Source organism: Pholis gunnellus (genome assembly GCF_910591455.1).
Source record: "Pholis gunnellus genome assembly, chromosome: 12".
NCBI lineage: Eukaryota > Metazoa > Chordata > Actinopteri > Perciformes > Pholidae > Pholis > Pholis gunnellus.
In genome coordinates this window covers 11,944,605-11,970,077 of record NC_136539.1, presented here as the reverse complement: position 1 = coordinate 11,970,077, position 25,473 = coordinate 11,944,605, and the positions used below count along the sequence as shown (strand labels likewise).

Here is a 25,473-nt window from a genome sequence, read left to right as displayed (position 1 = left end):
GTAAAGGTCACATTTGCCACAGGAGAAATGCTAGATTCCAATCCTTTATTCATTCTAAAACCAATTTATCACATGCAACATGCTGACTTGATTTCTCTATTCTTATTACAATTAAGTATTTTCCATAAGCATGTCTTATCAGCAGGTAGCAGTGAGTGTTAATTGTAAGATGTCCTCCGGGGATCCGATTAAATTAGCTTCCCCCTCACACAGATTTCGCTGCTATCTTAAGAGGGTATCATATGACTTTTTCTTTCAGCCGCACACACAGTATGAAGGACTTGTGATGTTGGATAGGTAATTCTAAATATTATAGTAAATGAAAGACTACAGTGAGCAGTTCTTTAAATAGAAAAGGCTTGAAGCATGATTTGTGCTTGTTGTAGGTAATGAATATAGTCAGTGGTGCTGAGCGATGTGTATGCTGATTAATGACAGCTTCAAAACTCATATCTAAGTGCACTTAAGAAAAAAATAAAATGAACAAAAAATATCTTAATGCAGGTTATTTGCCCCAATGTGTCTGCTGGAATATAAATTTGAAATAACTAATGTAATTATGGCAGAATTTATTGTGAAATTAGGCTGTTGGGAAGTATATTTTATATAATTCTAAGCTCTGTTTTGGAGTGATTACAATGTATAATTACATTATAGATGAGTTCAGTATAATTGAGTGACTAATATATTTCGTAAAAAAAAAAAAAAGACAACTTAATCTAATTGGAAAAAAGCATCGTATTTTACAGTAAGAAATTTGATGAAATGTCAAATACTAAAATGATCAGGAAAGCACACTTACATCGTTTACACGTCTTAGTAATTAAGAATTATGTCCAAATGAATGGCTGCAATAGCTGCAAACAGAGGATAATGATGCTGAATTGCTGGACAGGATTGATTCTAACACTCCCAGCATGCAGAGAGTTCATTACTTTTTGCTGATAAAGCTCAGTTTGGCTCACTGAGCCCACAGCGCTGTGCAGAGGTTACACATTCTTTCTGTGATAAAGAAAAGTCTGTTTCAGTGCATCCACTGCTGCGTGCTCACACAGAAAACTGATGGATGCACCCCTAGATGTCAGTTGTAGTCTCAATTTTAGCAATCTTGAAACAGAGTGCTACTATTTCATATCTTTGAGCTGGATGATGGCATAAAGGCATGCATTTACAAGCAAAACACAGTTTTTGGAGACAATTGAGACTATGGAACATATAACTAACAGAGGCGGCTGTGGGCGGGATGACATCTACTGTGAGGACCCTTGTGGGAAGTGGCCTGCAGAATGAATTACTACAAAGTCTCCTAAACTGTGACCAGCCATAACTTAGGAGGATAAAGAGGTTGTGTTTTCCACCACAACTCACTTTCCTTCAGATGGATAATTACAATCTATGATAAAAAATAATTACAAATTACCGCCTTAGAGTTGCCTCCATCAACCAGTCAAGTTGCAGTTTACATCCAAAAAGTCATCACTTCATCATTTTATCATGTTAAATAACTCTATTTGTGTGAAATTGTCATAATTCACATATGAATTGCTTAGTTAAGGCCCAAAACGTTTGAGTCGAAGTAGATTTTTTTGTGCCAGATTTAATGAAATTTCTTCCAAGCGTTGCTGAGATATCAAGTTCACGAGAATGGGACGCACAGACGGATGGATGGACGAAAAACCCCAAAACAAAAGGCCTCCGGCCAAGGCTGTCGCCGACGCGGAGGCCTTCAAATATTGAAAGGAAAAACACCACCTGGACCACATTTGACATCTGTGCAAAGTATCAACCCAGAGTAACCCAAAGTAATCAAACACATATAGGCTGCAATCAACACCTACAATGTGTATCATTATCATCGTCTGTGAGTAGCAATGTTTACATTTACAGGAAATGCTGTTGTAAGCGCTGTCTTTTTAATAGCTTCTGTGCAAAGAGTGTGGTGACAGTTTTAAAATACATTATTTTGAGCGCAGCATTGTATTTCATGGCCATACACCAATTAAAGTTATGACTTCAGTACAACAAGAGTCTAGAAGAAATTCAAGAAGACATTTCAAATCATTCGTTAGACGTCTTCTATGTAAAACACATTCCTGCGAGTAGACCATTCTCAAAACTATCTGTAATTTGTCAGTGAAGCTACCCTGAGTAAACTTGCAAAACTGACTGTAATCGTCAGCAGAGCCACTCAGTGTCTTCTCCAACAGGACTACAGACGATCAAAGAGGGAGACCATCTCTCACTGTGTGATTATTTAAACTGAATATCGCACACTGCTTGGTCATCAAACTACTGAAGCTATCATGCTTTACATGAAACTGGCAATTTTGCTGCCAAAAGAAGCACTTCTAATTCTACATGTCAATCAGTTGTGGACCATTGATTTGGTCTGACAGGAGACACCGATCTACAGAGGGCCGCTCTAAGCGCTATGCTTCTGTACGTAACATAACAGGCTTTTTATTTCACCATTTGCATGTGTTAACCCTTGTAGCCTGCCTATTGTGAGTCACACAGTGGCAGTTAAAAGGAGAGGCTTTTAAAGTAAAATCACTCACTGCTTAGATAGTTATATATAAGATAAATGGAATGATTTATATGTCCGAATATTTTAATATATCCAATGCTATAAATTGAGGAAGGAATCTGGAATACATTTGATGAAGCGCAATTTCATAAATGTAAATTGAGATTTGGCATACTGTCCTTAAATTGAAGTGAAATTGTATGTATTTCCATAAAACGTAGCAGCTTGTCGATGAGAAATCCTACAGAGAATGATTACTAAAACTCCTTTAGTGTACAGAGATACCGTGGCATTTCTACTTGAATCCTACCTACTCTTCCAGTCTCCAACTGGATAGTCCAATAGGACCTCTTAACTAAAAGGAGGGTTTTGCTGAGCCAGCATGCCCTTTTCAGCACCGCCCAGCTCCACATTCATCTAGTCAAACACATCCACACCTGGTAGCTGGCCAGCACAGTGCGGCCTTCTATGGTTGGCAGGAGTATGCCATGAGGAGTAATTTAGGTTAAGTGCTTTGCTCAAGAGCACATCGACAATGGCTGCTGAGGGAGAAAAGAGAGGATACAAATATTTGCCAACTTCCACACACTGACTCATCCGTATAGCATCACTGGGTTAACTTTTGACCTGGTTAAAAAAAAATGGCCACGAATCTACTATCACTTGTACAAAACAATGTGCATATGGCATTCGAAACGGCAAAGGTTACACATGTTAGTAACAACCACCAACAGCTATTGACATGCAACTTTTAAACAGTTAAGAGTAGATTATAAAGGCTCACAACCATACCATGTTTAGTTTGGGTAAATAACCCAATAGTAACTTAAAAATAACAGCAACATCGGGTCAAAACACTACATTATCTTCTGTGGTTTTCTACGAGAGGGTAAAGTTAAGTATTTCACCGGTGATTTTTTTTTTTTATGTGCAACAATACAACTGTCGCCATTTTGGGCCAGTTGCTTAATATTGTCCTACTGCAAGGACGTTTTTGACGAGCGACAACAGTGTGAGTCGGTAACTCCAAAGAAGATCAATTGTGGAGGGTGGACCACATTAATATTCTGTTTGGCTAACCAGCACCATGGTGTTCATTGTCAGAGGAGGGCCAACAATTGATTAGCAATTAAGACCCCTGAATAAGTGTTTAACAAGCAAGTGGAAAAGGATACTCTGTGACAGCCATTTATCTAATTTGTCTGAGCAGTTGTTTCCTGGGGTCTTGGTTATACGAGTAGGATATGCATTAATTAGCAAAGAGGCGAAACGTATAAATACATTGCAGTAACTGTGGCTGCATGTTTGGCACTGATTTTTTTCAGATGGCGGCGTTTCTTTCTTAGATTCACCGAGTGCAACATGGGTTGCTATTGGATATTTCTGTATTTGTGCTGGGATGGTCTTGGCATCGTCGAGACTGTGCCCTCTTGCTGTGACACATAGCCTGTGGTGTCAGGTATGCGTGGGCTGGCCAGCTACTGTCAGCTACAGTAACACTCATCACAAACTCTGCATTAAAGAGAAGAGAATACATACACTGACTCTGTGTAGGTGGGACTCCATCGCCGGGTGCTAAGTAGATGGTAAATAACTTCACGATCACGAAATGATCTAACAGCTCCGTGTTGTTTGGATCTTTAACTTTGCGTTTAGACCCAGAATCAAGGCCAACGCAATTGTTTGGGAAACACTGCTTTATGAAGAGAAGATATTGTTTAAGGAACATGAAGTCAGGGAAATGCAGAGTCTCATAATAGACAAATTGTGCTTGAAAAAAAATGAAATATGTATTGGCTGGTTAAATCTCAACTGATTTCTACTGATCGAAACCACACAACTTCTAACACTCAGATTCAATTAATGATTGGTGGAATTCAAATCCAGCAAACAATATCTCAGATTTCTCAAGCGGGTGGTTAGTGGAGAACCTGAGTAGACCGCTAGCAGAGGGCTACATAGCTGAACTCTGCATATGGCATCTGCTTTGAATCTGATGACGTTATGGAGAATGGCAGCAAACCCCAAGAGGAACGGGGTTGCCTGGAGTCATGCATCTAAGTGCAGCTGGACAAACCCCACTTCCTCCCTTATTGGAGTCATCCTTGTGACATTCACTATCCTGACAGTGGCTGTTCAAAATAACACTTGTTTATTTATGCACACTTCCAGGAATCAAACAGGAGCCACAGAAGTGTATATTCCTGGAAAAACTAAACAGACAGATATCACCCAGGCATTGTGACATTGAGTTTCTGGGCAATGTGCAGTCATCCGAGAGTTGCATGCTGTAACCGAATAGTATTTGTTTCACATAATATGTTAGATAGTTGGATAGAATGAGCATAGAAACACAAGACATTGACTGGTGAGTATTGAATTGCGCAATTAATCACTCAAGCATTACTCCGTTGTTGACATTGGATATATTTAGATAGCCTGACATGAAAACCTATATACAGCATTATGCTTTGACTTCTTACTTCTGGACAAATAGTAGAATGACTTTGGATTAACTGAATCTTTGGTAGTGTTGCTCTTCAATCCAGAGATCTAAGAAGAGGTTATATTCATGTTGACATAATGTATCTTAGGTCATTTATGTATATCAACTGTATATTAACCGATCATCGAACAGGATATGAATAGTGAAAAGGTGTAAGATAACACATAGAGGTGCTGACGTATAGTGTGTATTATGTATAACAGTGGTATATCGTGGACCCACAAAAACATTAAGTCTTTAAAAGAAATCACAGGAGATATACTGCATTGGAAGACAACCCTTTAGACAAAAAGGTCAAGTACTTGAGGTTTGCCAATACTGCTGGACCACAACCATTAAAAAAGTAAAAATGAATAAAAGCTAGTGTGACTTTCTACTGTAGTTAAATATCTGATAAAACGCTTGTTGTGTTGTAATGTGTCAAAATGAATCTATTGTATTAGTTTGTTACTAGTCTTCTTCATTTTCACAGCGACTTGCTGTCGTTTTGCAATTGAAATTTCACTGATGACAAGCAAGCAAATCGATTTAAAATACAGAGCAGAATAATAACAGCAGAAGTACAGTAATAAGATGATGGATTTGCTAATAACACTCAAATCAGCGAGGTTATGTATTAATCACACCAAATGTGAAGCATATAGAATTAATAAGCTTGATTTCATGATCTATTGTGAACTTCTTTCAACAATAATGTAACATAGCTTGTAGATGGGAACATATTGGGAATACAATATGCTTTTATTCCAATGACTCTGCTTTTTCTCTTCCTTGACTGAAGAATAGCCTCCCGCTAACGTCTCTGCACAGATCAAAAACCTCTTTAAACTCGACTGTTTTCTTTGGCTTTTCTAGATTTTATATTTTGTGGTTTCTACATTTCTCTTTTCTTTCGCCTGTAAAGCACTTTGTATCCACTACTTTGGAGAGTTCTATAATAAATAAAGTGTGTTTATACTGGCACTGATGAATTACCCATTCTTTTAGTCAAAGTTTGATGGTTACATGGTTACAGCTTTGCTATTCCTTCATGAGTAACACTGGAAATGCTTTAACCAAACATTAATCAGCTACATAAAGAAATTTCATTTTTTTTCATTATTCTATTTAACCCGTTGAGATATAAAAGGTCTCTCTGAGGGAGTCCTGGCCAAGACTTTTATGAACAAAATTAGAAGCAGATTGCAGTTTCTCAAGTGCACTCGAACATGTTGACGCAGAATTATACAAAGTCTGATCTGAGGTTTAAAATATAAGGGTTTATTACATTATACACTATATGCCAAGGATTTAGCACGAATGATAAATATTGGATAGTGTGTCTCATCACTCTTAAAATACATTTAAAAAAGCATTAAAAAATCCACTGGGGCATTTTCCAATCGCAGTTTGCCCTGCCAATCACTTGGAGAAAAAAAGAAAATTCTGACACAGTCATCTATAAAACGTTTCTGAGTAATAACTCATTAAAAGGTTTTATGCTGCATTCGTTGCCAACAATGCTGACAGGTGGCTTTGCTTGACAATTTTCATCTCCACCACCCTTCATCATTGTCCACAGTGATAAGCTACTGCTTCCCACACAGTATAATGTTGTGTAGCTGGAGGGATTATTGTTTCTCATTAAACTGAGTTGTCAACTGCATAGAGGGATACCAACAGCGAGAGGTGGAGAGGTAAAGTGAGTCTTGGTTCAGTAATGAGGACATCCCCTCCCACGTGTGATGGTCAAGACAGTAACCATAGGGCCACGACAAGATTACACCAAAAAGCTGTAATAATGCAGAGTTTGGCTCTGTGCTGCTGTACGAGCTGTCAGTCTGCTGTGCAAGAAGCAATGTTGTTGAATCAAACAAGAGGGTACTCCACTCCAAGGCATATAACAAGATTGTCACAGCTCGTCTGCAATTGAGGGAGAGCAGCTATACAACTACAAACTGAACCTTTTCAAATTAACACATCCAGTCTCAATCTTATAATTTTCCTTTTTGCAGCATTTTGTTCTACTGTCTACGGTTCTACGGAACATTATAATTGTTTCAAAAACAGAGACAAAACAGGAAAATGAATCTGTATTATGTATGAAGCAAAAATAGACTTACCATCAAATCTTTTATGTCGGGAAACAAAGGTGCTTCTCAATTCATAACTCATTTCATCAACTAGATTCTCAAAGTCCTGCTTGCTTTGTTGGCCAAATTTGTCCTCCATTTCCTGGGTGCAACATGTGCTTCCCTGAGAACATACCCGAAGATGTTCACCTGCAAAATAGACAAAAAAAAACAGTGTTTTTGTATCCATACTATTAGTGAGACTGACTATACACAGTCTTCTATATTCTAGGTTACATTTGCATTTTGGCATCAATATGAAATTTGCAATTTCTATCTAAAAAGTAGTTACTTACAAATACATAGACAATTCAGCTACACTAAAATCCTGAGCCTCACTTCAGCAATTTGGGTGCTTAAAATTACTCAATGATTCAATAAAACTTTTACACCAAAAGCTGTCATTTTGGACACAGTCATTTGAGCTGAAAACAGTATTTCACTTTTATGTTCTCACATACAGCCTTCTATGTTAAGGGAAAAGTGTGCAGGAGTGTGGTTTCCAAAATCCCACCATCACGTCTTAATTAGCAGCATGTGCATGTAAATTGACAGTTTGCAATGTCTCATCCCCACCTAGTTACTCAGTCAGTCTAGTGTCTGGATCTTCTTCACACTTCAGTTCCACAGTCTATACGAAAGCATATGTTTTGAAATTAAGAGGTAAGCTAGATTTAGATGCGTATTGATGAGATGGCAACATGTAAAAACGTTATATCTAATGATAAAGCTAGTTTGAGTCAGTTAATTAGGACTTATTCTTTTTTTAATAATAGTTATGCAATGCCATCACAAATATACAAATTAGTGTGATGTAATCCAGAAACTGTTTGCTGCTTTAGCTACTTTCCATGGAAGAGACACTGGTTACTTTAAACCATTCATACGCTGTGTTTTTGGTTTTGGTTTTGTTACCATAGAGAACCAGACTTCTCAAATGCAAAATCATACATGGAGTCCGCAAAGTGTTGTGGCTCTTGAGACTGTGATTTGACGGCAACCATTTTGCGATGTCAAAGGTTACTCTGCAGATGATTTGGAACTTCAGTTTGTTAGATAACTAGACAAAACAAATAAAGGGGGGAGAGTAGATGTGCATAAAACACATGCCAATGAATTATATTCACTCCGAACCCACTGAACCCTTGGTTTACTTTCTCAGAACTCTAGCTCACAAACCGACTGACATTTAAAGTGTCACCAACATGATACCGTTGTCAGGGATCATTTACCGCCACATGAAATGTGCATTTTCACTGTAATTTTGTGCAATTATCTTGAACAAAAAGTGAGATACTCATTTCAGATATGGACAGGGTAAAATAATGGCTTGTGACTTTTAGGATTTAATACGATTCTGTGTCGATGAAGAACATAGTGTTTCTCATTTGGTTTGACAATAAGAGCCATCATTGCCAAGGGCTTATCAAAGTTAAATTCAGTGGGGAGAAGAGATAATACATTCCTTTAAAATATTCTCCAGCATTACATAATTGATGACACTGCGAAAATACTCAAGTGAATCCAAACTTAATGATCTACATCATCTCATTTTCCCAACCAGCCATTTAAAAAAAGCCTCAGTTTGAAACAGCATTTATTTTCACAGTCTAAAACCTGTCGAAGTATATTGACAACAAAAGATTTTGAGAGTGCACAAAACAAGCGCTAATCAATCTGCAAGTCAACCTTTGGGAATTGTGTAACTACAGCGGTGTTCCAAATGGCATACTTTTTCTTTTAACTTTTAGTACATACTGCAGCAGCCCTTACATACTGTTCCATGCAGTATGCACAAAGGATTGTGGGTCGGATTAGGCAGGAAAGCATGTTGGTTTGAGTTCAGCAAAAATGCCACCGGATGCAGCAGAATATCCTGGAATTTTTGGGAACATTGTTCTGGTTTACTTAATAGTAATGGTAGTTTGGATATTCGAACACACTTTACATATGACAGAGCTCATTATTTTGTACTTTCAAAATAAAAGCTGGGATACTGGCATTGTGTAACCACCAGGTGAAGACAAAGAGCACTATTTAGTGTCCGTCAAATCTTAAAAATCAAAATGCGTTGACACTAAATGCCGAAAATCACATTTTTTGAACAACACTGTTTGTCATTTCTGAGCGGAAGGCTGCCCTAAGAGTTCTAATGAGCTTGTGATGATGATGAGGTGGTTGTGTTTACTGTGATCCCACTTCACGTGAGAATAAAAAAAACTAATGGTTCAAACAAAAAAAGTATAATAAAATGATTATGGGCTGTGGCTATATTCAGAATGACCATATTTTCAGAACAGGCGTGACACAAATCCGACATACCGGTATGAATAAACTAGGCGACGGTAAGGGGATCAGTTAGATCGTCAGAATGTGGATCAACTGCAATCTACAGTGCAGATGCACACGCCCACAATGATTTAAATTGGAAGCTAAACTATTATGTCGCCAGCACACACATAATAAATCACATTTCTCTTCCCCAAACAAAGTACAATAAAATCTGATTTCCCCTCAAAAAATGCAAATGTGATGTACATCGTCTACAATCAGCATGAGCTACCAATCAGGGAAGCAGCTATAAGCAGATGGCAGCTGTACAATTCTCCCTGAATGCAGCGATAGATTGCACAGCAGCAGAACAAGAAATGGATTTCACTTAGTGAGCACCATACTGAGTGAGCAACAGTATGATATGAGCACAAGATCGTTTTGCACATTGGCGTCTTCAAATGGTGACATGAGGTGGCATCTTAAAGATTTGAACTGCAACATTCAGAATTTGTACAATAAATATCATAAGCATGTCACTGCACCCAGCACTGCCATGTTCACACCAACCAGCAAACTTTCTGCATTAAAATACCAAAGAGGAAGAGAGAGAGAGAGCTGCCGGGGTCCTGCAGATCAAGAAACACACGGTCAAGCTCAAGATAACATACATAATGTGTGGTTAAAAGTGTCTCATCATTTTCATGTGAGTTTGTTTATAGAAATATTTCATCAATGTGCTATTTCATGTCACAGTAGGCAGTGGGTGTTGTCCAGCATGTTAATAGGGAATGTTACATATTTCAATTCCCCATGAACGGTTCTGATAAACATGATGTGTGGAAGTGTCTGAAAATGAGATACTGTAAAAATAAGGAGACATTTATGCACAGTTTAATCTTGGGTATGCATCTCCACAAAAAGGCTTTGATCTTTGATAAAAAGGGAAACTCCAGAGCAAAAATGACACTGGAGCATTCAGGTGGACCTCCCATTGCAGATGTTTAGTCAAATAAGGCCCATACCTCAACGAAACTCACAATTTCAGCATCATAGCCCCGGTTCAGTTTAGTAAAGTAGTAAAGTTATGGATGGATTGAGGAACTTTGCTAATATCACAGTCTACTGTCCCTCGGGCTACACATTTAGAGTGCAGCCTTTTCATGAGATATGTCAAGAGGAGTGAAAAAAAATCCATCTGGACAACAAACCCAGTGTGTGCTCCAGCGGTCTCAACAGAGCAAGGACATCACTTCAAAATAAGACTGTTGTACATCAAAATATGGGAAGCCGGAGCTTTCAAGGGACTTTCACCACTCTGCAAAGTGCCACAACCTTTCTTGCCAAGGTTAAAACAGCACTGTGGCTTCCCAGATAATCTATCTAGTGGAGCAGACTACACATTAGCGACTGACAGGACGGGGTGTGGGCCAGACAGTTCAGAGAAAGAAACACAGCGTCTTAAAGTGTGTTGCCGTGTCCTATAAAGATTTTACAGCAAATAAATGTATTTTATTGTTCTCTACAGTGTCAACATGAAAAGATGAAACTGCTTTCACTGAAACAGAAATCCTGAATCAACCAGGTCTTAAATCTTAAAGATTGCCAGGTTCAGGCTCGGTTGCACCAACAAGGATTAACTTTTAAACCCGTTTAAATCAAGTTCCCAACAAAAAGTTAAGGGACAGACTCAATCAGTTGAGTTCCATGATGCTGCTGCTGAATTTCTTCCAAGAAACCAGTTCAGAAAGGAAACTGTTCTTGAGCTGAACAGGAAGTCTCTTTTTACTTTACTGTGAAAAAAGTTTTTCTTACGCTGCTGTTCAGCCACAAGTTTTTTCTTAAAGACAGAGCAATTGGAGGATTATAAATTATTTTAATTTGGGTAAACAGTCATCTCCATATTAATAAAACTCTATTTCATTTTGGTCTAAACTTGGATTTACTGAACAGAGGTTAGTTTGTATTTGTGCGACAGAGCTTGCTTTCTCATTTTTTGCTCATTTCTTGAATCCTTCCATTCATTATCTCTCAAAGTCCACATGATCATGTTCTTCCTACAGTTAATGGTCTTACAGCTGCTTCTTCACTTGCAGCTTTTACAGCCATCTCGCAGCTTCTCCAGCCAAGGCAGAACCTTTCTTCTTTCTTCAGAAAAGGCACTCTCTAGTTTGAAAAAGTGTCTAGGTGCAGCATTTATGGTGGACTGGATTAGGGATATAATTTGCTGCTCACTACTTTCATATCAGTATCACCCCCGAAGAATCGATTGTATATAATGGAACAGAAAGAAGCCAGTCCTGTGGCATGATCCACTTCTCTGTCATTGCTTTGTGTGACCAGTATATGTCTCAGTACTGTAGTAATTTCACACTTGTGAACACTAGCTCTGGTCTGCTGTTGGAGACAATGTACACATGTTGCTGGTTCAAGGCTTTGGGAAAATAGATTTTAAAAAGTGCAGCTGTAGCTTGAGTAGTTGGAGAGTTTGCAATGCCCTCACGTCAGTAGCAAGACAGTATTGGCTGAATACAGTTCCTATTGTTAGCATTTCTATGGAACTCAGCAAGTCTGTCTAAATAAACTGTAAATTGGCACTGATACAGTTCATTTAAGTAGCCTGTACAACTATAGCACAAAAGCGCATACGATACTGTTATAGCTGCAGCTTTAGGCAGAGGTGAATCATTAAACAGCCTTTTGGCGTTATATAAACTGTCAAAATAATGCGTCTCTCTTTCTGTCTCTCACTCACGCCGACATGTAAAGACCCACCGTGACAGGCAGGGCCAGTATTTTGTTTTGTAACGTCACAGAACTTTGGATACCTGAACACATTTAAAAAAATGTTTTTCTAAGACGAAGTTTACCATAGCTGTAAGATTGTATCAGCTTTTCTATCAGCCCAGGTCCCATTTTTCAAACCGAAAACTAGAACGATCTCAGGGTGACCCATGAGAGTTGCAAAGGGTTTGTGGAAACAGTTGTAAAAACAAAAGTGTTCTTCAAGTAAATGTCTGAGCACAGCTTTGGGACAGCTTGATTTTTCACTCACTGGATCTGCACTAAGCAAAGTCTTATGCAGATGGAGTTTGTTTTTTGCCGGTATGGTACAAAGTCTGACTTCCACCTGAAGCTGTCTGTGATCTGGAGCGAGCCATACGTTAGTAGCTCAGAGGGAATTGTATCAAAGCTGGCCTTTGACAAGTCATTCAGGATCAAGTGGGCTGTATTGGGTGGAAAAAAAAGAGACTTGTCCCAGTCTAACCTCACTGTACTAACCCATTCCCTGTCCTTTATTTGTCCGGGGCCAACAGCAGGATGCATAACTTCACTTTGCCTCGAGCCATGGCACCAGATGTTGCATATAGAGCAGCGGATCCTGCTCACATTAAAAATATTAACAAAACAAGAGGTGGCTTTAATACATACTAATGTTATGTCACTAATGTTAACCATACACCAAAACTGTAAAACAAATGTAAAGCTGAGTTTTAATGAGTGGTTTATGCATGCACTCAGCATACTTAACACCTATACAAGCTGTCATCATAATTCGCAATTACTTAATGCCACTCTCATGTCTGTATTAAAATGAAGTGTTCGTCAAATGAGTTAAAATTTGTTTGCCTATTATCACTGCTGATGAAGCTCCAAACAAATATTTAAACTCCTGCTGATATGTGCTCACATTTCACGATGCATACCTGATAATAGTGGGATTTTAGCATTGATTTTTTTATGGACTGCAAATACAATATGAACAGGATTTCCTTTGTTGTAAGCATTGTTGACCTTTTCCCCATCCTTCACTAGGGTTAAGAAGTTTGTGAAGCGTCTCAATGTGAATTTGTTTGATCAATTATACAGTTGAAATATGTAAATGTATTGTCACTGCAAGACTCAGTGTTAATAACTAAATGCATATGTTTTCCTTCCTTCCCCATCCACAATAATATGTTCCACTTTTTTGACACATCAATGCTATTTGATCGCAATTGTTCTTGCAGATGCAAACAGGTTCAACTTAAATGTGACACATAGGAAGCAGGACCACTATAAATAACACTTTCATGTCCCTTAATAAAGCTAAATGATAACACATCTTATGCCCAGCTCGTTCAGGAATATAACAAAGAAGAAAGGTCCACATAGCAATAGTTAAAGTTAACAAACTAGTAAACTTAAAGCAAACTAGTGTGTAAAGTGTGTGGGTGTTGTTAAACTGTAGTGCTAACCTACATTACCTGTAACATAAAAGGACAATTAAACACAATCTGCCTGAAAGTCACCAGCCCTCCAGGAGAGAGAGAGATCGCCATTTTGTGAACAACCAGCTGATAAAGGCTCCTAGCGGTTGAAGCCAGTCTCTCATGAGGAGGGAGAGGCCAGGCAATCAGTAGGACTGAAAGAGGGAAAACGGAGGCAGGCCACAACAGGTAATCATATACAGCTAACAGCCACTACACCCCCCATAAACATGAAGACCCCCACCTACAGGGACCTCATGACATCAAAATGGTGCACCTGAAAGAGCGTCTGCCATTCTCCCAACCTTTATAACGACGCACGTCAAGTGTAGGTCTGAAGAAACAGCAACCAGCCAAACCAGCTGGGTCTGCCTTGTTCATAAGACACTGAACTATTGCAGGAGCATTTCTCAGCCCAAACGACATGACAGAATAGGAAAACAGCCCCCATGGTGTGATGAACGATGAAATCTCTCCAGCCCTGGACGTTAGTGGCACCTGCCAATAACCTTTGAAAAGGTCAGGTTTGGTAACAAAATGTTGCACTGGTCAACGTTTGGTTTCAGCATTAACCTCTCTGAAGTCTGAGAAAAAGCAATCTGCCAACAGACATGGAGAGAACCAGCTAAAGCATCCTGGTTCTGCAATCCCACTTTCAATATTTACTCTAACTCTTTCCTTGTGTCTTGTAGAATCTCCAGAGGTAATTTCTACTTTCCATCCAAAGACGAAAGTTGTATGCATTTCATCAATACATTTGGATGGCTCAGACTTTTGGACAGCGTTACCGATTGAACATTCCTCCTTGCAATGTCCCTTGTTTTTACATATCTTGGCAGGATCACACCTTCAAATTGTCACTGGAACATTTTTACAGCCACATAAGTGGCCCCCATGGCCCCCATGGCCGGCACTTAACGACTAGGCCTAAACCTGAAACTCTCCCTCTGTTTTCCCTCTCTGTGGACTTGACAAAGTCCTACGCCACTAGCTTGTGTTAAAACATATTCATCGGCCATAACTGCAGCCACAGATGCTGTCTTCTCCTTTTTTTCCATTAATATAAGTAGCAAGGCGGGCCGGCAATGAAGTCTTGAACTATTCTAACATTAAAATCACACAAATCCTCATAACCGTCTGCATTGAAAGCCGAGCACCAACTTGTGATATATCTTGTGCAAATTCAACAAACTTCCAGTTCCTAAAGCTCTGCCTGTGTGGTTCAGGGACAAGTGCATATGATTTTAGAACTGCAGCTTTAACTTTAAGCATAATCACCCCTTTCAGCAGAATTTGTGGCAGGAAATGCTGTGTGGGCCTTGCCTGTGAAAACATACTGTAACATTGGAGTTTTTACATTAGAATCAGGCCATCTCCTTACCTCCTTAAGAAGTTTCCACAGACTAAAGTATTACTAAGCACATGGCTTTGGAAATACTTACGTTGTCTGGGATATGCTCTTTTTTTCAGTCTATATAAACCAGTAGTACATCTTTTACAAACGTATGAGTCAGCCTGGAGAATCAAGTGTCCAAGTTCCTGCACATACCAGCAAAGGTAGGCCAACTCTCAGAAGTATTCATCTGTGTACCTGGCCAAAGAGACCCACAGCAGATGTGCTCCGCCATCTGCTGTGTCCCATAGTTCCCCCCAATAAACTTTTTATGGGTTCACACTTGAAGCCACACAAATAGCAACCCGGCATGAAAACAAGAGGAATAAAGTCATTTTATTTTATTGAATTTTGCTTTGCTCACTGTGGTTTGAAATGGTTTGCTTAGGTAAGTCTAACCAAGAAAAGGCTGTCCAATTCAATTCCCCGCTTTGCCAAATGGGCAACAGAATCGTCCTTCAACCAGCCAGAGCTGCACTCATTTCAACTCCAGAAATACAGGGCTGCACGTTTCTGTTGTCAAATAGACAGCTAATATACAACTCCTTTAGAGTTTCTAGCTGATGGGCTCTGGCGATGAACTTCCTAATAAATATCTTGTTGCAAAGTCTGACCTCCAGAGATTTAGGCAGGCCTCTGTGAGACTAGGACGTTTTTTAGCCACTTGATTGAATCCATATCACTGACACAAACACTAAGCAGCACTTTCAAACACTATTTCAGAGAGAATGCTGGCTAAATGTAACTGTCAACACTTATGCATGGGCAGACTAACTATGAGTGAATTAACAAATGCATGACCAAAGAAATTAACTAATCAGTCTAACTGAAAGAAAAGAAGTGGGTGGATAAAGCTGTATGAATAAATTAGTAAGAAAGTTATTTCACGGCTTCATGAGCATCACATCTAGAAATAATACTTGGACCATGTAAGCATCTCTTTATATCGGACCGAACGCAGACTGAGATCGCTCAATCGCTTCACCTCCGTGTTAAAAATAAATCAAGATGTTAGCTAGAGGTTGCTGTAAATCACTGTTCTATATGACATTCATCATATTAACTCAATGTCATGTGCTTTCAGACATCCAAGGCACATGATGTAGATAGTTTCACCCCTCACTCTGTAGCAAACTGAAACTTATCCTCTTACTGGTGGATAATCAGACTTTGGTACATGAGGAGGGAATTCAATGCATATGAACATCAGCATGGATCTATAACTCTGAGTATTCCACACAGACGTTCCTTTACTCTGTTAATAATGTCTCTAGAGGGTTTTGTGTACAGAATAGCCAAGTAACTCACTCAAGTTAGAACTTGCATCAATCAAAATGGAATGGCATTATTCCTATCACATTTTGGGTCATGTCAGAAGTCATAATGAAAGGCATGCTCGTGTTTTAAATAACTGGGGGATGCCGATACAAAGGAGTATATGTCCTTGGGTGAATGAGGACAGGTTCAAGAGGGAATGAATTCTCACTGTTATAAAACAGTCTACAATAAAAGCAGCACAGTACAATGGCATGATGGTATTCTTCATCCTCAGGAGAGTCAGCGTGAAGGGAAAAAGGACAGGAATAAAGCTGGAACAGTTTCATACTCCGAGCAAATGTGTCAGTATCTTCTTTTTCGAATATGTCAAGAAACTCCACTGCAACATGCCATGTGCAAGGCTGTGTGCATGATAAAACAGTGTTGACTCAACGGTCGGGTGTTCGTATTGAAATATTTTTAAATGCACGATAAAGAAATCTCTTTGAGGAGAGAAATATAAATGCATAGCTGGCCTCTGTCACTGCAGAATAAACATTTGAAGAGGATTTGAAGAAGTTGTGGTGGAGAAATGGATTTTCTCTAAAACATATTTATTTATATAAGTTAATCGTTTCTAAAAAAACTGGGCTTCACTGTGACATTTGAACATTGAAGCTGCAATTAATACCTACCCCTTTGGGATCAAAGATGAGAAGTCTGGGTATTCTAGCACAGGGAAGATGATCATACAAGTCAAAGGTAATTGAACACATTTTTTGATAACATTAATTGATGTCATATGTGATTGTAAACTGATTAATTTCAGTTCTGGACTGCTGGACAAATGAAACAACCATCTGAATATGTCACCTTGGGTTCTGGGAAATCATGATAATCTTCTGACAATTTACAGACCAGTTGATTCATTATGAAATCAGTAGATTAATGGATGATGAAAAATATTAGCTTCAGCACCGCCTTACAGTGAGGCAATCCCCGAAATGTAAAACAATACACAAAGACTAGATTTCTCCTCTAATTTATCTTTGCCAAGAAGATAAATACACAACCAAAAAGCACAATTTGTTTGACCCCGAGCGTAATAGCTATGGAATATTCATGTGCACCAATATCATTACAGCGAAGATTAATGTCTGGATTTCCCTAACACCATGTGCAGCACATTTAGGAATGGCAAGCACCACATAATCAGCATATGTAGCACTATGTCTGGCTTTGATATTTATTGAGGACTATGTAATAAAAAGCCTAGTGGAGGCATGAGAAGGCTGGTGTGGATATTCGATCCACATGGGCAGCATGCCTGGAACCCCCTGAGAATGAGACGTGAGCGGGCAAGCCACTCTCTTCTGCGTCAACTTGCTAAGTGGAGCATGGCAGAGGACTGCACTACAGGTAGCAGCTGGTGGCTGTTTGAAGACCTGGAGGGCCTTGAGACCTGCACTGATCATTACCTTTCACTCAGCATTTACAGCTTAGTTTACAGACTCCCGCGATTATCAGCCCTGCCACCTCGTTACAGTGCAAGTGTCCTCTAGTCAGCAGACTGCTTAAGTGAGAGGGAGAGGACACAACTGCACAACACCACAGCTCCCCACGGCGGCTCGCTGAAAATCGCCACACCGAAGCGTCCTCATGAGCGGTGTAAAGATAAGTACCCTCTCCAGTTGCACATCATGTCTAGCCAAACGTTGTCAACAAGACAGGAGTGGCAGACGTTGGTCTAAAGATAGATCCAACCGCAGCGACGAGGCATTCGAGGGAGCTTTTGTTTCATGACGGCTACGTTTTGACAGGCAGATGAGGTGTCGGGGAAAAGTACCAACTCACAGCCAAAAGCCGAAATTTGATACTCGTGTCAATGAAGAGATGCACATTGATCCTGCGGATTGTTTTCTAAAAGTCAGTGATGGCTTGCATAGAGACAGTGGAATTGTGTCAACTACTGAAATCCTGAAAAAAATCAACAGAATCAGACAAGGTAGTCAGATATCAAGTAAGAGATATGTGCCAAATATGTCTCAATGATAACGTCAGCCAGTTGATAATCTCACACATACAGAACCTAACTCTGGTGGCATTTTATGATTTGCAGACGAGAACAAATATGACAGTCAATCTCACAATTCATCCAAGGTAAAACCTCTCACCTTTCAGAAATGAATAAGTCTATTTTGAGCTTCAACAGAATAATATAAAATATATTCAACTGAATGGCTGCAAGAGATGGTAATAAGATGTGACCCACCAAAAGGAGTTGAATGCTTCTATTTTGTATCAGATTAGGCATGTAGTATGCAGAGACGGTCTGGTCAAAAGTTTCATAAAAGTAAAACAGAAAAAGAAACCAGTAGGATCAGTGACTAAAGGAAATGTGTTTATGCCAGCTCGTTAAATGAGGAATGAAAAAGATCTCTTTTCAGCGGCTCCAGGTTAGAATTTAATTGGACAGTTGTTGACAGAAACTAATAGATCAAAATAACGTCTATTCAATCTCTGGTCGACAACAGGAGAACTCATTCTTTCACATTTCAAATTATTGTTAATCCATGAAAAACAGCTATTGCCATGCTGTCTCAGGAGAATCCCTTTCCTTGTTTTTCACAGTAGATTTATCTCAATTGAGTTTGACAAACTCTTCATGGCTGCGTTTGATCCTTCCTTCAGTAACCTATATGATAACAGCTGCTTATCAACAGTATAAACAAGGCACATCAGGCTTACAGTACTTGGTCACGATTCCATAACCCTGTGTCTCTTTCATGTGCTTTTGTTCCCATTCTTAATGTATTTACAAATTACAGCGAAGCAAGCCTCGTCGCCAAACCGAAACAAATAAAAGTCAACTTAAAAAAAGCAAAATGATGATGTCCTTTCTCACGTAACATGCACAGCAAATTAGCGGAAGAAAGGCACTGTTAATAATTAGCATCTGAAATCCCTTTTGGTTTTAAGATGTGTCGGCTGTATTGACGTTTCAGCAACCAGGGTTATGAGCAACAGAAAGTTGGACATAAACCCTGCTGAAGGCCACATACAGAATAAACAGAAAAAAAGCTTGGGTCACAGACAGGATTAGGGCTTATAAATATCATCCAGAAACTACTTTTAGTGTTTAAAAAATAGCAATCCTGAAGGCATGAGTTTCTCTCCTTCTCTAAAGAAACCCAGACACACCAACATTCACAGACGTCTTCCTTTTGGGAGCTGGAACAGAGCATTGGTGCATAGAATGGAATAACTTGGGGTTTTGTACCATTGGTCACACAGAAGAGGCTAATTGCATGGCTTTATAAAGGCGATCATGCAAGTAATCCATTTCTATATTGCATTTGAAGAAATCAAATGGGCCATATACAACTGACAGTGACACTGTGAATATCTGATGATGATGAATGATGAAGCCAACATATAACAAAAGGAACAGATATTGGACATACAAAGAACGGAAGCCTAAACCAAGATCAAGATCACACATATAATATACACATTAGCTTCACAATGGTTTGAGCCCCTTACATTTCTCAATAAAAAAGTATTACAAAAGCAACATTACAAAGAAAATGCCTTGTTAGTTTTTAATTATACATCTAACACTCTAAACTCCTACTTGATCATCTGCTTCATCGGGACTGTTTAGGTGTGGTTGGGTCAGATTTGATTGACAGTGCTGGCAACATAAGCAAACCACAGGAATAGTGAGAAAAATACAGAAATCTCATGTGAAGTTGAGAAAACTGGTCAAATTTGGCAGAAAGTTTTGCGTTCATGTTGGACCCCACGGCTCATAGTAAGACACTGACTGAGAAAATGAGGTTTCAGGGCCTTTAACGCAAAACTATTGGATAGCATTAAACAAAAAAAAGTGTACAGGTGTACCTAATACACCTCTGCACTCCATACAATATCGTACAAAACGTTATTTAATGGTGAGGCAAATTGTAACACATTGATTTAAAGTGAACCACAAAAGTTAAATTGATATGCTTTGAGTGTGGTGGTGTTCTGCTTTCAACGCTGCAACCCTAAAACATTTGCGGGACACAATGTTTCCTACAGCTCTCCGAGGGAACACCTGCCGAGAAATCCCATCATGAGGCCATTTTGGCATTCATGAGCATGATTGATGACACAGAGATGGAAGCAGCGTTAGAGAAATCCCCTCATCCACGGGAAAAATGATGATTGTTTGGGTTCCTCCTCCCTGTTGTGCCCCCCTCTGCTTCTCAGTGGGAGACATTCACATGACATTGTCTAGCAGAGTGCAGCCCTCAAGTACTGGTGCTACCATATCTAAACTCAAACAGTAACTGCCGATCCCCAAAAAATCCAAATATCTGCAATTTTATCCCAAATATTTTGATATCTGGTGAATGAAATGTCAACACACCACAAACCCATCAAAAGTTCTGACTCCTCTCTGGACTTCACTCCCAGATCAATCTCCACATGTGTGAGTGACATAGAAGGTCACAGTAATCTGACGGTACATCACAGCAACACTGGCGTATGCTGCCGGGGCTAACAGAGTCACCTGGCTATTCTCTTTGAAAGCGCTCCCATTTAGCCCTTTTTATTCCTCTCCGTCTCATTACGTGACGATAGAGAACCTGTGCACATTACACGCTTCAGCAGCGATCATTTGCCTTGTTGTGCCGACAGTCAAGTATCACTCAAAATATCAGCGCCGTTATTTCTGACCTATTTCCATCTCCAGTAAACAGAGCTGGCCGTCAAATGATAGCATAGAATATGACATGCTAAGAAGTTCTATTGAATCCAGCAGTCTACTGTGTGACTCACTTTCCATATCTCTTCCCATCTTGTCTCAGACGTTGGGTAACCCACTGAGGGAGACTGAGACAGTAGGGGAAGGCTCGGTGCAGGTCTGGTCTTAAACCAGAGCAATGACCAAGTGGATTTAAGAGGTTGATATTTAACGAATTGGTAAACAGTTGAATTCAAGCTAGGATTGGTAATCTTGAGAAACTAGCAAGAGTAAATTAGATTTAAATATCCTCCAACCAAAAAAACAGCCCAGTGTCTGTTAAAGTGAAAGTAGCCAGCAGCACTAGCTCCAACAGTCGCCAACGGTAATCGAGAAAGTCACCAAGTTGGCAACACTGACAGCTTGTTCCTCCAAAGCCACTACCCCAAAATTATCATCATGAACATAAACATATCACAATGAATGTAAACAACAAACATAGCTATTGTTAGTACTCAGAGCTGTCAAGCTTGTGGAAGGCTTCTATGACGCACGATTAGTGCATCAGGCTAGATTAAATGATTGGATGGGCGTATTACAGTACTATTTTGTCAGTGTATTTATTTTATTGATTGCTGTCAGGATGTAATGAGAATGTCTACAAATACAAAAGCAACAAAAATGTAGTTGAAGAAGATTCCCAATCCTAGATTGAAATAGATTGAAATTAAATCTGCTCTGGAGAGGGAGATGCTCCGGGAAGTTTTAGAACACTTAAAAGACTATTAGAGCAATCCACAAGTTCATGCTCCCGAGGTTTAAAATACCTTCACCATGTAGCTGTTGACAGCCTCCAGTCTGGCCTAGTCAGCTGGCAGAAGTATCGCCTTAGTCCTGTGGAATTACTGTACCGACTGAGCCTTTCGGCTTTGGATCAAAACAACATTTCTGTCAATAACACCAACTCCACTGCTGTCCTTCCACCTGACCTGGTTGCTTCTGTTTGACCAAACACGACAGCAAAATGATGAGATTGTAAGAATTTCATTTTGAGCAGTCTAAGTGATGCTGAGCGCAATATTCCTGCAATAATACCCTGCTATCATTTATATTTATATCATATTTATTTATTTTTTCTTATTTGCAATGGCTGTAATGAGTGCTTTAGAATTGGCCAAAAATCTTGCCGTATGATCATAAAGAGAAGGGCAACAACTCATTTGAATGAAAAAGCAGTAGAAGCCAATAACATAATGTCATTAAAAATGTAAAAGTAATCCAATAGGGTTAACTTTTAACAGGTAACTTTTAACAGGTTAAAAGTGGTTCAAAAATGAAATTTCTTTCACCGACTATTCGTAGAGGTTGATTAAACGATCACGTTTTGACCATATTTCCCTGGGATTTGCAAAATTGGCTTTCAACTGAGAAATATGGATGTGGTTTCTTAGTTTACCTCTAAAATGACGATATGCTATTATTAGCACAGGATGAAAAAATGCAAAGTGCAAATCCCAGTGAAATATAGTCTAAATGTAAATGTTCAATCAACATCTTCAAATAGTCTGTGAAAAAACGATCACTTTAGAACCAATTTTGAACGTCTTTTCAACGGAAAAATGCTCACTGGGCAAATTGCTCCCGAAGGCTGCCTGCCTACCTTTGCCTGCGGTGGGTAAATGGGTGTTAATAGGTGAATGACATGTGGTGTTAAAGCACTTTGAGTGGTCGGAAGACTAGAAAGGTGCTATACAAGTACAAGTCCATTTCCAGATTTGTTTTGCCTAATTATCAGTGAATTAATAGAGTTTAACGGCAGCTGTAAGGCTGACAGAAAAAATAAGCTATATGGGAAGATTTAAGAGCCGCTCTACACCGAATCCCACAAGGACCAACTAATCTACAAGTACTGAAATATTACCTCCCAAGTACCACCTGCCACATGGATGCTCTTAACCCCTTCAGTGCCACCTAAAGAGCTAACATTACAAACATGAAAAAAAACAAGTATACTTCATAAAATGTCTAACTATACAGTAGTACTACTTCAATTGTGTAAGTCTTTAAATAAGTACTGTATACTAAAGTACATACTTAAATGACAATTCATAGCAGCTGATTTATCCCGGAGCAATTATTATATTCTCACTACTCAATAGAAATATAAATTACATTTAAAATCATCTCAATATATTATTATATTACATATTAATCTCCAAAGTTTAAACAGCAAAGATATATTCCTGCTTCTGATACTTTTTCATCACAAGATGTTATGCTTTAAAATTAACTTTCAAATAGGAGGTATTTACACTTCTACTCTGGCTTAGCTTGATTATTGTTTGCATGAGTGAGAGGAAATAAGTCGCAAGCCTGAAGGGCATGCCAATCACTGTGAGAATTTGCTGAGGAGTTGATAATGCGTTGTCTCTCCGGCAGACACGGAAGGTTATGACTCATTCAAAGACCACATCAAAAGACATTTACTCAGGGTGGCAACGCTCAGAGATGAGAGAGATTGCATTTTTCACTCATTTGGCAGATTAGTTGTGATGTCAGAGACATGGATCCAATGGATTTAATCAGTTAGGTATTCAACCCATCTCTGAACAGGTGTGCCTCTTATCAAATATGCAGCCTTTTACTTGTGCCAGATTCCCTGCTTTATAGAGAGAATGATTGGCCCTGAAGCACAACAATGACGACCTGGAGAGACAACTCAGATGGGATAATGGGGAAAAAAGACCTTTCATTCCTAATTACTTTTCTACAGATGTAGACATAACAACATGCTGAATATACTGCTTTCACTGAATCACTGAATATAAGAATGTATTTACTGATGTAGAAATTACTACCGCAGTAAAACACCGTTTTCGAGTAATTTATAAAAATTATGAACTGATAAAACAGAGTGTATTTCACCTACACACAAACCTGAACCTGCATATTTTACATGTAGGCCTACTATCTCTGTCCACTTAATGAATGACATTCATTATGTAAGGTACTCAAATGTCCACTCCAAAGTAGTGGCTGACATTATGCCCAGTTGACTCATCTTTATGGACTGCTACTGAAGCACTGCAAGAGCCAGCAGGTCCACCTCACCTCATCACTTCATTTTCGCAGGACAGGAGCAATGGTCGGCACAGTTGGTCATTCATTATCTCTGCTTGGTTAGCGCAGTCACATACCTCTACTGGACACAGATCTAACCCACCACAGCTGCCTGGGGGGACTCTTTACACATTGAGTATTGATGCTGGCTGATATCGCAGCATGAATACATAATCAGTGAACCAGCTCACATTAACAGAATGCTGGGTCCTGGCGTTTCTTAAAGAGGGGTGTCACTTCAATGATGCAAGCTGGGCTGCAGGGGAGTGCAGGAGGCTGCGTCAGCTGTTTACCATCCAGTCAGGTCAATTAGGACTATTTTTGGTAATTGAGAAGCCTATATTACGTTTAGGACTCAAACTTTGGTCAGTTAAGACTCGCAGCAACTTGGCGAGTGACAGGTGGTTGAGACAGGCTACCCCTGTAGCCCTCAACCAAAGACCTGATACTGAATGACTTTGACTCATAAATGAGTTGCTATGGGACATTAGGGGAATTTGAACTTCCCCATCAAGAGCTTAATATTAAATACAGACGCGTGTATTACACAAAAGCCCGTGTTTATCCCATAGGCATTTTGTAAAGCTCTATTTGGCTTTAATCGACGGGTCGCACTCAGTCCAGCCTTACCTGGGATCTCCTGGATGGGAACATGTGTGAAGCTGAAGCCTTTCCCGACACAAGCCTCCCTCACCTCGCTGCAGTTCCGTGCCTTGAAATCTGCTCGTGCTGCAACAGACAGCACAGAAAAAGTGCAAATGATGGTCTCTAGTCTGAGCATCTTTCACTTCTGTGAAGATCCGTATTGTTTATGGTGCTCTGCAGTATCCTTGCTGGTAAAAAAAAAAAAAAAAAAAAAAAAACTCCCCTGCAGTAGATCTGCAGGTACTTAATGATTGGGCGTTTAATGGTTGCAACTCAACTATTAGTGTCTACCAACACATTTCCCAAAGTAAAACGTGTTTCTTTCGCAAACCGATAAAGAAAAAAAGTCCCCCGCCGCCGCAAGAAAGGAGAATTGCGAGCGTGGAGGTGCCACATGAATCCAGTATCCAAGCAATGCGTTTCCAGGCGTGTTGTCTCAACTTCGCTGAGCAGACGAAGCCCCTGGTTGTTGCGTTGAAGTGGGAAATGCTGTGTGCTGGGGAGCGCTCTGTGTTCACATCAGATTCAATGGAGAGGCAAAGCGCGACACAAAATATGGAGTGGACTCCAGCCTCATTCATTTTGGCTGGGACTGCATGTCGGCAACTACATGCAGAGATGTAGTATAAATAAATAAATAAGAAAAGCATGGATGCAGGAT

At 39.5% G+C, this 25,473-nt stretch overlaps 1 protein-coding gene across 1 annotated transcript in view; it reads right to left on the bottom strand.

The window, feature by feature from the left end:
• Positions 1-24,948, bottom strand: part of LOC306704484 (glypican-6-like) — a gene marked incomplete at both ends in the record, with an annotated part of 70,244 nt that extends 45,296 nt beyond the window's left edge. Inside the window, 2 exons of the mRNA XM_079170852.1 lie at positions 7,136-7,294; positions 24,798-24,948. Of these exons, the coding sequence (XP_079026978.1) occupies positions 7,136-7,294; positions 24,798-24,948 (310 nt within the window). The remainder of the gene's footprint in view (positions 1-7,135; positions 7,295-24,797) is intronic.
• Between the last annotated feature and the right edge of the window lie 525 nt (positions 24,949-25,473).